This window comes from Macrotis lagotis, chromosome 2 (genome assembly GCF_037893015.1).
Source record: "Macrotis lagotis isolate mMagLag1 chromosome 2, bilby.v1.9.chrom.fasta, whole genome shotgun sequence".
NCBI lineage: Eukaryota > Metazoa > Chordata > Mammalia > Peramelemorphia > Peramelidae > Macrotis > Macrotis lagotis.
The window spans coordinates 70,915,886-70,930,415 of NC_133659.1; the positions used below are offsets into that span (position 1 = coordinate 70,915,886).

The window sequence follows — 14,530 nt, forward strand, 5'->3', positions numbered from 1 at the left end:
AAAAAGAAAGGGTTATCAACAGTAATGAAGTAATGAGGGGTTAACTCTAGCCTAGAAAAAGAAGGGAGTAGGGGTGGCTAGGTGGCGCAGTGGATAAAGCACTGGCCCTGGAGTCAGGACTACGTGGGTTCAAATCTGGGCTCAGACACTTATTACCTAGCTGTGTGGCCTTGGGCAAGCCACTTTAACCCCATTTGCCTTGCAAAATCCTAAAAAAAAAAAAAAGAAAAAAAAAGAAAACGAATGGAAAAAGCAAAAAATATGTTTCTATAGACATAACTACATACATAAAGGTAAATAGATTGACTTTATTTCTTTTTCTATCTGTCTATCTATGTTCTATCTCTCTAATTAGCACTGTAGGGAATCCCACCTAGAATGGAGAGGTCATTTTCATGGATGATTTTAACACAGATTCCAGAAACAGGCAGCTATGTTTGTGAGAATAGGAAAAGGATTTGTCCGTATCATTTTCTTTTCATCTCTGTATTCAAGATTATCAATCAGATCAAGATTCAGCAACATGGGCTACAACACTATCAAGAACCTCAGATTCAAATCCTTATGTGCGTTTCTGAGATGATCTCAAAGTATAAGTAGCTTATACTGTAACCCAAGAGATATAAAGAGGTTTTTTGTGTGTGTGTGTGTGTGTGTGTGTGTGTGTGTGTGTGTGTGTGTGTGTATTTTTGAAGTGTCATTAGGTGATTTGGTTTGGGACTTGTCATTTGGTTCTCACCAGAGAGAACACCAGATAAGGTGTCTAAAACAGAATTTAAATTCAAATCTTCCTAAGTTCAAGTCTGATGCTCTATACTCTGAGCCACCTAGCTAATAATTGAAAGTCCACAGGATTATAGAGGGTAGCTCGAAGGGATGGCCTAACATCTCAGTCTCAGAAACCTAACAGCTTCATTTTAAACATGAGGTAATTGAGTTGCAGGGAAGCCAGATGAGCTCCCCAAGACCATGCAGGTAATTGGTAGAAGGGGGAGAATATGAATCCAGCTCTTTTGCCTCTAGTACCATTGCCCTCTCTACTATACAGAATGTGACCTATATCTTTTGATTTGAATCTGCTCATAGCAAACTTCACATGGTTGTGCTATTAATAATTCTCAATGCAGGTATTTTTAGAATGCCAGCTTCCAAAAATGTTTCATAATGCATCCAAGGTAAAGTTCTTATAAGTTCTACATGCATTCACAGAAAACTTGTTCAAAATAGACATCTGACCTGGCATAGGGAACTCAAAAAAAAAAACCCAAACAAACCCCAACAATGCTCCCTCTTCTATTTTTTATTCTGAGTCAGTATCTGCTCTCATTCTCTTCCTCTTCTAATGTCTAATTCAACAACCTTTATGCATCTATACCATGAGCATCAATATTACTTCCTTTGTAATTGCTCTTTAACACTTCATTTACCAGATATTAGTGAGATATTGAAATAAATGATTATCTTCAGAAGATCAGAACTTAGAGCTTCAAGGAACCTTAGTATTCACCTAAATCAATTCCCTTATTTAACATATGAGAGAACTGAGGCATGAAGAGGTCAAATGAGCAAGTCTCTTACTCGGGATCATTCAGTGGCAGGGCTGAAAGTCAAACACATTCATCTAATGTCATATCCAGAGTGCTTCCTAGCATACCATGCTGCTTTTAAGAATGAAGACTTGTTACATCCATCAGAATATAGTGCATACGATTTAAATGAAGGCTTCTTAAGTACTCTGGAGGAACAAACAGTAATTATCTTTGATTCTCAATGGCTTGGAAGACTTGGAAATTCTGCAACACTTTGGAGTTTGTTTCACTGAAGACAGAGACATCTATTATTGTTACTAGATCTGCCCATCTGTGTATTTGTCTGGCTGCCCACATGGAAGATCTGTGCAGGTGTGAGTTTTCTCAGGTATGTGAGGGAATTGACTCATATCCATAGAGCTGAAATATTAGAATACCTGATTGTGTCCTCAGAGACTCTGGGATGGTTCCATGGTCTCTGAGAGAACCCTCAAGTCAATATAGTAAACTCTGTATAGGATTGTACTGAATGGCATAGAAGGGCCAGTATCACAACTTTTGAAAGTATAAGCTTTAGGAAGGAGATAGCAGCATTGTCATATAACTACTACTACTACTAAAACAGCGATCATGATGAATACCACTACTAACAATACGATTCACACCATTATCACCACCACCAAAAATACCATCAATAATAATAGCAACAATAATAATGATCTCTTGTGATTCTATAGAATCTATTTCACAAGATTCTATAGCACTTTAAGATTTTCAAAGGACATAATGCTATCTCATCTTATCTTCATAATATTATCTCTATTTAGCAGATAGAGAAACTGATTGAAAGAACTTCCGTGACTTTGAATTCAATTGGGGTTTGAACGTGGCTTAAAAAATAGACTTGAAGTTGTCTGGAATTCAACAAGAATTGATCATGGAATGAATGAATTGCTTGGGGGTGTCATATTTTCTAATTTTTATTGCTTTGTCAAAGAGTACTATAGGACAAAGAAGTCAAAATCAAGGGTCAAAGAAGTCTTTGGGGAGTCCTAAATTTAAAATGTGGGAAATTACTGCTCTATAATAATGCATCCCAGCTGAATTTCATTCCATCATTTCTAACATCTTAGTATCAAAAAACCAAATGTCACATCTACTTGCATATTTTTTTCTTTTCTGTGCATATATTTTACTGTTAAAATAAGGAGAATGGGATTATTCTGAGATAGGCATCTACCTGGCCAATATATAGGGAAATCTCTCCTTCCCAGTCACGTAAGCTTCATCATTATCAGTATCCCTGAATAATTAGAATTACTAAGAGGGTAGATTGACATGTAATGATTCTCTCTATGAGGGTTGCTTTTTCATCTACATTCTCATTAATTGAAATTTTTCCCATCACTGAGATCTATAAAAAATATCACTTTTTCCATCCTCCTCCTCCATCATCATCATCATCAGCAACAGCAGCAGCAGCAGCATCATCATTTTAAGGACCTAGTACAGAGCAGACTTTTAATATATAATTGTTGACTAACATTTACAATAGCTCACACTAATATGGTACTTTATAGCTTATTAATAATAGCAATTAATATTCATACTTAGATAGCACTTCAGCATTTACAAAATGTTTTCATCATAATTCTGTGCAAGTATCCAAAAATTGAAGCTTTTTAATTGTAAGACCATGAACAAGTCACCAAAATTCTTTTAATCTCAGTTTTCTCATTTGTAAAAAACCTACACAAAGCTTTTGTGAAGATAAAGACGTAAGATGTATAGATTTTTTTTAACCTTCAATAAATATTTTTCAACAGACATTGTTTTCTCCTTCTGATTCTCTTAGCTCCACAGTAAATCTGACCAGCCTTAATTTATAATGAGTACAATCCTTTTGATGTTCTGTTCACAAAGGAGAATCTCAGTTGAATGGTCTTGTTCTTTGTGGCCTACCCAGCCTGGGAAAATTAAATCAGCACCATGGACATAAAGCAATGCTGGGTCTTTTAGGTGAATTCCTGCCTCATTCCCACTCTAAGTAAAGTGGCAATTTTTGATGACTACATATTTGCATTTTATAAAATATTGAGGAGATCATGCTCCACTGTTATACTATTTTATTAATGCCTGCTAATCCCTCATTCTTACTCATTGATGACAGTTGAGTTGGCAGAACATTGGACAGCTAGAATGACCTTGGATTCAAATTCTACATCAGATATTATGTGACCTTGAACAAGTCATTGACCTTGTCTTTAGCTCATCCTAATCTATGAAAGAAAATGGATAGATGGCTAACATCCCTTGCATCATCTGTGAAAGGGAGAGAGGGATTTCTTTAGGAGATTCCTATAACACCATTGGTGAAGTAATGAATAAATGAAGACTTCAGAGAGTATCCCCAAAAGGTTTCCCATTCCTGTCTAAGTAACTAGCCCTGACTAATATTAGATTTTCTGGTTTTATTTTATTTGTGTCAAAAGCAGAACTAGATCCCTACTAGGTAGCAACAGGACAATGAAAGAAAAGGAAATATCCATCTTTCAACTCAGTTTGTTGTAGAAAACATACATAAATATTCACAAACTTTTATTTTACTAATGGCAGGAATTCAAACCAAATATGGATTTGGTAGAATTTTTGAAATCAAAATGTATTATTAATCTTTGCAAAATCTCTAACAGCTATTTTTTACTCTCCCTCCCAAACAATTCAATTTTAAAAATGTACTAAGCTCTTACTATGTGAAAAACTCTGTAAAATAAGAATGGTAAATATCAATTCTTTTAATCATAAAGAATGTAAAGATATGAGAATGTGTTCTATTAACTGCCAAACATTCTGTCTTAAGGTTGCAATCAATGTTTCATCCCCCTAGCACAGGGGTGGGGAAACATTTTTCTGCCAAGGCTCAAAAATTAAAAATTAGTCTGCTATATTTGATCAAATATTTTTAATTGATCTTCCTTCCTTCCTTCCTTCCTTCCTTCCTTCCTTCCTTCATTCATTCATTCCTTCCTTCCTTCCTCTCCTCCTTCCCTCTCCTCCCCTTCCCTCCCCTTCTCTCTCAGTATATATATATACATATATATATATCCATATATAAATACATATCTCCCCTCTCTCTCACATACTTGCAATCCCCACCTGGTACCTCAAACACCTAACAGAGCTCCTTGAACACAGCAGGGTCCTAATAAAAAATGACTGAATTGATCTGCATCTCTCAGTTCCACATTGTTCCACACTGTGCTCTCTTAGCATAGAATTCAAACTCATTTCATCTCACTACTTAGAATCCTTCATTTCCTTCATATTCTGTTCATGTGATATCTTCTAGCCAAGTCTTTCCTGATTTAAGATCTAGATGCTTGCATCCTCCCCTTCCCCCAAAAGATAAACTTGCAATGATTTTCTTTATAGTAAAGAATTTCATGCTTGACAGTGCCTCTGTCCTGCTAATTCCCTATCCTCATTCCCATTACTGGGAATTGAGTAGATAAGGTAATGGAAGGCTAGGATGACCTGGGTTCAAAGCCTATCTCAAATATTTATTAGCTATGGGATCTTTTTTTTTAAGGTTTTTGCAAGGCAATGGGGTTAAGCAGCTGGCCCAAGGCCACACAGCTAGGCAATTATTAAGTGTCTGAGGTCAGATTTGAACTCAGGTACTCCTGACTCCAGGGCTGGTGCTCTATACACTGCGCCCCCTAGCTGCCCCCTAGCTATGTGATCTTAACCAATTCATTGGCTCTATTTTCATTTCAGTTTACTAATCTATAAAGTAATCAGTGTGTAAGTGGATGTACAAACATATATAAATATATATACATATTTGAAAACATGTTTTCTGCATTATAGTATGTAAATACCTAAAAAGTCAGAGCTATTTCATTTTAGGACTGTGTCCATTCTACTATATAGGGAGTTTTTGATTTCCATATAAGCACTACAATATCATATTTTACCATCTGTATGAGGGAAGAATAGAAATTATCAGGAAATACTGAATATAAGGTTGAGTGTGCATAAGATTCTGGGAGAGATAGTGGCCAAAAGTAGGATGACTGAAGAATCATAGGACAGATATAAACCTGGAATGATCTCAGAAGCAATCTTCAACAATCTATAAAACGAATGCCTTCATTTTATAGATCAGGAAACTGAGCTCTAAGAAGTCAAGTGACTTGTCTAGGCCCACATTTCTTAGAGGTATCTGAAATAGATTTAGGACTTAACTCAGATCTTCCTGAATCCAAGTTCATATGTGTCTAATACCTTATACCATGTTATCTCACCCTGGATGAAAAAGTTTCCTTAGTCTTAGACAACAAATAAGCCATACGCTATTGTAAATCAATACCTCTGTTAAATCTTTACACCAATCCCAAAGCTGGAATTCTTCCACAAGTTCTCCATTGTTTTTTTCTTGGCATTGTCAATAAAATATCCCCAGGATTTACCATTATGACAAACATTTGATTGGATAAGCATTGAGAGATTTATTGTTGTTTGAAGGGATTGCTATGGTCTGTTTAATAATCCTATATCTCTTAATTTTTGCTTCAATAAATCATATTATCATGGTAAGAAGGTGGAATTGACCCCATATTCACAAGGTCTATGACTCTAGAGTACAAGCAGTGACAGGTTCTACTATATTTGAAAGGTTATTGGTATAGGCCCAATGATAGCCTGCAAGTTTGTGATACGGGGATTAGCCTAGATAAATTTGAAAAGGCTCATCAACAGCATAACCAAGCATGATGATGATGATTGTGGTGGTGGAGGTAGTGGTGTTAATGGGAATGATTATTATCATTATTTGCCATAGCAAGCCCCAAGGTTTATCTACTAGATTATAGAGGGGTTGCAATCTTTATCAATGGAGGAAGCACTCACACCCTTCTGGAATGATGATACTTGAATTATATAGGAACCTAGAAAAAAAGATCACATTTGCCAACTCAATTCCTAGCTATCCTCAAAAGTCCATCTCTGGTTTCATCTACTCTACAAAGGCTTCTCTGACCAGTCCTTTGTGCAGGTCTTTCCAATCTCTGAGTTTCAAAAATATTTGTTGTGTATGCCAGCATCTCTGTTAATAAAAAATGAATTCCCTAGCACTGTAATGGAAACAAAAGTGAAAAATCAGCAGACTATTTAAAAAATGTAAAAATAATTTATTTCAAGATTCTCTATAAGTCATGTCCAGCATGATCCAGTAGAAAAAAATTCTGCTTTGAAGTCCTAAGATCTGGGTTCAACTACCCTTTGGAACTTACTATGGCATAGCAGATAGATAGTTAATCTTGAAGCCCCTGGCACATATTGGCTGTGTGACCAGCAACACATTATTCAATTTTTCAACACTCTATGCAATTCTCTAAGACAAAAAGTTGCAGACAAAGTGGTGACTTAAATTGGTAGGAAGAGTTTCCTCATCTATAAGGTCCTTATACCAATGAAACCCCAGGTCTAGTCCCTATCCCTAGGACAAGTCTTGGAAGAATCAATGTGGTACTGGAGAAGAAGCACTGTTTTTGACATGTAGAACTCATGAGACCTGAATTCAAATTCTAACTCTGTTACTTACTAATTTTGCAATCTTGGGAAAATCATGTGACCTCTCTCTGGGTCTCAATTTCCTCTTTTGTAGAGTGCAAGGCCTCTGAGATCCCATGTAGGTTTTAGTATGATCCTTTAATATATGACCTAAATAAAGTTCTCCTTTATGCAATAACTCTCCTAGTCCTCCTTCACTCTGTCCCCAGTTTATTCTGTTTATATTTGTTGGTACATAGATATTTGAATGTCGTCACCTCCTATTATACTGTGAATCCCTTGAGGGTAGGGATTGATTTGTGTCTTTCTTTGTATCCCTAATGCTGAGTACACAGCAAACACTGGACAAACCCTAGTTGAGTGAATTACTAATGATACATGCTATTTTATAACTTATAATGGTGAACTATACAAAACTTGACAAAATTCAAAGTCAAATTTCCCTTCATTCATATACTGCATCACCAATATCTTTGAAACTGAACAGTGGTTTGGCAAATGTTCAGTACTGGAAGGGTGGAATAGAAGAGAAGCTTAGAGTGGGGTACATAAGAGATATTTTGTCATGGTGATGACAAAATCAGGTAGAAGTACTCATGTTTAACCTCAACCTCAACCTTAAAATATACAATTAACTAACATGTGTGACTGCTGAGTTTCCCAAGATCCTGCAGACTGAGTAAAACCAGTTGGCAGGGGTCAAGGATAATGGTCAAGGATGTATTTTTTTAACCAAAAAAAGTTATTCTAAGCTAGTTAATTGACAAAGCTGCTAATCATACAAAGATTGCTTTGAGTTCTACCATTCATAATATCTGGATATGGATTCAACTTAAAAGATCATGTAGTTCTGGACTCTCCCTTTTCTTATGAGCAAATTGAGTTCCACAGAAAAGAAATGACCCAGTATCATACTAGTAGTAAAGAATGAGAGAAGACCTTGATGCTAATTTATTTTTCATCTATCTATAAATAAACTTGTCTTTCAACTCTATAAGAAATTCTTTGCAAATAAGGATTTTGAATTTCTTACAGCACCTAACCGGGTCATTCATTGCCTTACAAAATTTGTAGCTCTGTATATATGCACTGATAAAGGGAATGGGCCTTCGAAAGGATTAAGGAAGACCTCTGGAAGAGACCTCTTTAGGCTATGAGCTTCTAAGATATAAACCTATGATCAGAAATGAGTTCAATAGAGATATCCTGAGCACCTTAAGTCACTTTTGGGAAAAACTACCAGAGAAATAAGCTAAAGATCTTGCTCACCTGAAGTATAAGATAACATTGGGATCCCACTTCTTTTGACAAAGAAGTCAACCTTCACTTTTATTCTGTAGAGTCCATGAAGATTGAGCATGAAAAGAAGGAGGCAACTTTTCCTCTGCATCATCTGGCTTTCACCCCAAGCTCCCAATTCTCCTTCAGTAGGCAGGGGAACACCATGCCATAGGATAGGTAGAATTCATAGGAGTACATAGGATCTTAGAGCTTAAGGGAGTTACATTTTACCTAATCTAACCTCTTCGTTATATAGTTGAAGAAAGTAAGGCAGAGTAGAAGGTGAGGGTGGCAGAAGAATTATAACCTACCCTCATGGGTAATATATATGATGAAACCAATGGCATGAGGACATGAGCCCAATTTCTCCATTTCCAAAGTTAATGCTTTTTCCTGAGTACCACAAAGATACAATGATCTTTCTTGATCAGGAATGAAGAGAAAAGCAACAGAGAATCATCAGGTAGAGGAAGTGCCCTTCCATGTCAAATAGTAACCACCAAGTTAAATTCTCTCTCTCTCTCTCTCTCTCTCTCTCTCTCTCTCTCTCTCTCTCTCTCTCTCTCTCATGCACATATGTGCGTATACATAAGTAGTTGATAGAAAGATCAATTATTGATTGATATATTTATTGATAGATAGGCAGTTTAAGACACCATATGATTTAATTGGTGTAAGCTATTCCTGATGATGAAATACCTTTTAAACATTTAAGTCAGCATCTGTTAAATAATTTCCTCTGAAAACTAAGGAAGACTCTGGATACATCACACCATGTTACCTCTCTACACGTTTCTTTTGAAAGACCTCTAACTATACTGTGTATCCAATAGTAAAGCATTTTGAGAGAAAATATTCTTCTCCAAGATATGTTAGAATAGATCAGGTAATGCATTTGAAACTGAGTAATTTCTCCCTTACAAAGCTATGGCTCAGATTTGAGTCTAAACTATCTTAATGTTGGGAGAGGCAACTGAAGACTCATATTTCAAATTAAACCTCTAACCTTGCAACACAAGATTTGTTTCACTCCCCACCCAAGGCTCCAGCTTTCTCTTCCTGCTAAAACCCTTCCTGTATCCCCTTTACATGTTACCTTTCTTCACTGAATATAAGCCCCTAAAAGACAGGGGTTGCTTTTTGTGCTATAATTGTATCTCTAGCACTAATCACAGCATCTGGAAAAATATTAATCACTTAATAAATGTTCTGTCTATTTGACTATCTAAATGTAAATCTAGGACCAAAAATTGAAAATAATAATAATAATAGTCTAAATATTTTAATTTTACACATTTTTAGGTATGTTGACTGTTTAAATGTGAATCTAGGACCAAAATTGAAATAAAAATTTAATTTAAATATTTTCATTTTACAAATCTTTAAAATTGCCACAGCTTCTATTTGTATGCTTGATTTAAAGAAATTACTCTGCTACCTTCTTAAAAATCAAAGAAAATACAAATACTTTTATAGAATTTCTTGCTATTTTTCTAATTCCTGTTGAAACTAGGAACAATAGCAACAAAAAAGCCCAAAGAAATATATAGAAAACATTGTTCTAGAAGAAACAACAAAGAAACTTTTCTTCAACCCAAATTCCTTTTGAGTGATCAGTAAGTGACTTGTTTTCAATTAACCTAGATTTTCACATTAGTTTTCACATTATCAGGCCTTTTATAAACAGTCATTCTTTCCCAAAATATGAACAGGCAAACAGAAAGATGCTTTTTACCCCAGAATTTAGGATCATACCTAGGGCTGACCCAGGAATCGAGTCCCAAAATGATCTTGGTGAATGTTTCTCAGAGAACTTGGTAAGCTCAGGCAAAACAAAGAAAATAAAATAAAACAAACAAACAAACAAATAACAACAAAAATCTTTCAACGATTCTCTATTGTCTACCATCTCCAAGTCTGAACTATTTAGCCTTACTCTACATAATTATGAGCCCTTACCTATAACTTGGTCAATTTTCTCATTCTCACCCAAGCTCATGCTTCTATCTATAGCTTCCCTTAAGCAGTTCTCCCCAGTTAAATAATAATGGCTAGCTTTATGGAGATCTTTAAGGTTTGCAAAGCACTTTACAATGATCTCAGTTTATCCATACAACAATCCTGGGAGGTAGATGCCACTGATATTCCAATTTTACACATAAGGAAACTGAGGCAGACAGTGGTTAAGTGTCTTACCCAGGATCATGGAGTTAATAATTCTGAATTTGAATTTAAACTTAGGTCTTTCTGACCCCCATGAAGCTCTCTATATAATACATCATCTAATTTCCCTTCTTCCTCTCCTCTCATTCTCCAAGACCCATATCAAATATCATCTGTTCAAGAATACCTAGTTTCTTATCTACTCTTGCCCTTACTAAAGTCTTTCTTTTGTCATCTCCTATACTATCTAAACCACATAACTGGTCACTTATCGACTTTCTCCCTTAAAACTGTAGTTCATTGCTTCATAATGATCATATTACTCAAATATGGGTATACCAGATTCCATGCTGGAAAAGCTCTGAGTACAAACCAATCATTTCATTACCTGCTTGTTTTGCTATTTGCAACTTTAAAAAAAAACTCATTAATTCCTTACCAATTGATCCTGAAATTATCAATGTCTATTCCAATCAAGATTCTATCCCAATGGGACTTGGTCTGCCTATTTGCTGTTTCTGGCATTCAGCCTTCCATCTATCTCCTTTGTACCTTTCTACTAGCTGTGCCCCATACTGTAAATGCATTCCTTGCACAGCTCCATCTCTCAGAATCCTTAGTTTCCTTAAAAGATCAATTCAGGCACCATTTCTTATGGGAAGTCTTTCCTATTCCCCTTAATCCTATCAGTCTATCTAACTTTCCATCATTGAGTATCCTCAAAAAGCTTGCATTCCAATGGGAGAATAGGAAGGGGAACATCACACAAATTATGTACAAACAAGATGTATATACAAGATAAATTGGAAGTAATCTCGGAGGGAAACTTCTTGAAAACCGAGACTTTTTGTACCTACAGTGCTCAATCAATAATTATTAAACCTTTATTAAATACAAGATATTGTGCTAAGCACTGGGGACAAAAAGAAGGAAGACAGTCCCTGCCTTCAAAGAGTTCACAATCTTATGGGAGGAGACTCACAAACAATTTTACAAACCAGCATACATTTAGCATTTATTTAATGCTTAATAAGATATGGAGAGCTTGTAATTTGCCTTAATAGAATTGAGTACCCCACAACTGGAGAAAATCACAGACCTTTTGAGGTGCTGATGAGGAATCTGCTTGCCTTAAATTTTTTCCTAGCTTCACATGTCAGTCCAACCTATCCCAAACTCATTAGAAGTTCCTTGAATATAGGATAGGAACTTGTGCTTTATCCTCTATATACACCAGAGAATCAGAGAGTGCACATTCAATAAATATTTACTGTTTGATTCAGATTCTCCTAGTATTTGTGGAAACCCAATCAAAGGCCAGTGGTTCAGGCAGGCAATTCCTCAAAATGAAACAACATATAGCCCTTCTTGCCCCTCTGGTATTTTCCAGGGTGAAAGGGTCTGCATTTTCAAATTAACACATTCCCACTACACATGATGACTTATGCTCTGGGCAAAATATCAAATCCTGTATGATGGATGTTGGCATCTCCATCCATGTGAAGGCATATTACTGACTTTCAGAAAAGAGGAGGAAATGAATCTTTGCTGATAAGTATAAACTGACCTCTTGAAGTAAAAGTATAGGGGTAGAAAGACTAGGATGCTACTGGTTACCATAGTTACCTCTTCCAGCATCTACAGGGAACAGCATTGTACAGAGGTTCAGAGAGCCCATCTTTTTTTTGTCTGACCTTTCACTATAAGCCAGAGATCCTGGTTAGCATCATGGCCTAAGGTCTAGACTTTGGGATTCAGAAGCAAGCATTCTACACCTAACTCAACCTGGCTCCTTCCTTTCCATAATGTTCAAGGCCTAGTTTATACGCAGTCAATACTAAAGGACTCGGCCAAGAGCAGACACTCATTCACATTATTGTTTGCCTAGTCCCTCCTCAACAAATCATATAATATAATGAACCTATATCCCTGCACCCCATCATGGCATTGTCAAAGTCACAAACGTCCATTGAATTACTCCAGCAATTCAATATTTTAATAGATCAAGTCAGGTCCAAAGACAAATGAAGTTACAGTGTTTTCCAAGGTATAACCCAACTTTTTTTCCCATTAAAACTAAATAGTACCAGTAAAGAGATTTGGTTGGATCAAATTGGTCCCCCACTATACCCAACCTCAGAGCTTGCAACCCAACGTTTCAAAATTTTACTTTGAATTTATGACATCATTGTCTTCCATTCAGGAAATAAAAGTTTTATTTTCCCATATTCCATATGGTTTTCATGAGTGTGATTTGCCATATTGAAAATAAAGGTGCCTTTGGAGATAGAAGTAGGAGTGGGAGGTGCTAAGAAGAATACAATGTGTCTCACTGCTTACAACTGGTCCAACTGAGGGGAATGTTCATACATACCAAACTTTGGCTGAGAGGGCTTTTATTCGATTGGAACAATTTGTGGGATATTTATTGTTGTTGTGAGTTGGGGGCTTACACGCATGCACGCACACACACACACACACACGCACACACTAGCATCTGCATTTTTTCTTTAGTTTTAAGAAGAATAGTGATAGTACATTATTGAAATCTTCACTTGGATTAAAAAGTGACAGGATATTTAGTAGTGTGGGGAGGGATGACAGGTGTGAAGGCCTAGAGAGGAGAAAGGCAAAGTTATAGTCACTTTACTTGTTTCCATGGGATCCTTTGCAAAATGACTTAACAATGTTGCGATTGTTGTTGGAATTCATATAGTGCAATGATTGATGAGAAAGAGGTTAAAGAAGTGTTGTTGATGTGACCTGATATGGATGAGTTTTGTGAGCTGGGAGTGGGGGGAGTGGCATCATCAGGAGAAAGAAGGATTATAAAATCAATGTTTCCTTCTCACTTAGGTCCTTTTGGCTAATAGTGAATGGTACAAAGATGACAAGTGGATTTGAATGAATTTTTGACGTGGTGGCTCTGGGGTTTGAAGAGGTAGTCATCAGCAGAAGATGGTCAGAGATGGCTCAAGTGTATGTGCCCTTCCATGATGAAGACTGCATGGCCAGTCTCAAGTTGGAAACCAGGATAAAGAAAGCCACGATTTAGTGAATGGAAGGCAATAAAGAGGTGAAACCAAGTCAAGAGTAATCTTGTCTGGTTGAGTTTGGCCTCTAGATTCTTGCTAAAGTGATGAAGAACTACAAGGTTTGGGAATCTGGTACAAGTGTGATCTGATGGGGGCGGGGTAGAGATAGGAGAACTAGGAGTGGGGGAGGGGCTTTCTTATGGGGGGGGGGGGCGAGTCTGTTGTCCCAGGAAATGCCCTACCTGCAGCTAGCTAGCAAGGGAGGGAGGTCACAGTGTTTGGATATGGCTAGCTGAAGACTCCCAGTATGTGTCCTTTGGGATGGGGGAGGGAGAGAAGGTGCAGGTTGGGTAGAAGAAGCTATCACTGTAGGGAACCAGTGTTGTGGTGGAGGTGGGGGAAGCACTTGGGTACCAAGCGAAGCTGGGTGGGCATATGGGTGTGGAGAAGGGGGTGGTGGGGCGGATCTAGGAAGGTGGCAATGGGGGGCGCCGCGAGCCAGTCTGTGTGTGCGCGCGCGCGTGTGTTTGTGTGTGTGTGTGTGCGTGTGCATGTATGTGGGAGCCAGAGTGGGGGCTGCGGGGGGAGGGGGCTCCCCGGGGACTCACCCAGCACGAAGTAGGGGAGCTCTGTGTTCTCCAGGTCGTCCACCACCACCATTTCCCCGGGGAAGTCATTGCGAACGGAGAAGAGGAGCTTGGGCTCGGAGGCCGAGGGGCTGTGCATGATGCTGAGGTCGTTCTCCCGCAGGAAGGGCAGCGCCGACACCGTGATGCTTTTCAGCTTGCACTCCAGCTCCTTGGACGGGTCCCCGTCTCCTCCTCCTCCTCCTCCTCCACCTCCTCCTCCTCCTCCACCTGCTCCGGCGGCGGCGGCCGCGGCGGTCGCCAGCACCGCCGCCGGCATCCAGCAGCAGGCTAGCAAGGCGCAGAGCCGGGCTAAAGCCAT

At 37.9% G+C, this 14,530-nt stretch overlaps 1 protein-coding gene across 4 annotated transcripts in view; it reads right to left on the reverse strand.

The window, feature by feature from the left end:
- The window catches only part of ASTN1 (astrotactin 1), a 494,085-nt gene extending 479,555 nt beyond the window's left edge, over positions 1–14,530 (reverse strand). For all 4 annotated transcript variants that reach the window (XM_074222108.1, XM_074222107.1, XM_074222106.1 and 1 more), the window contains exon 1: positions 14,191–14,530. In XM_074222108.1, coding sequence (XP_074078209.1) covers positions 14,191–14,530 — 340 coding nt within the window. The remainder of the gene's footprint in view (positions 1–14,190) is intronic.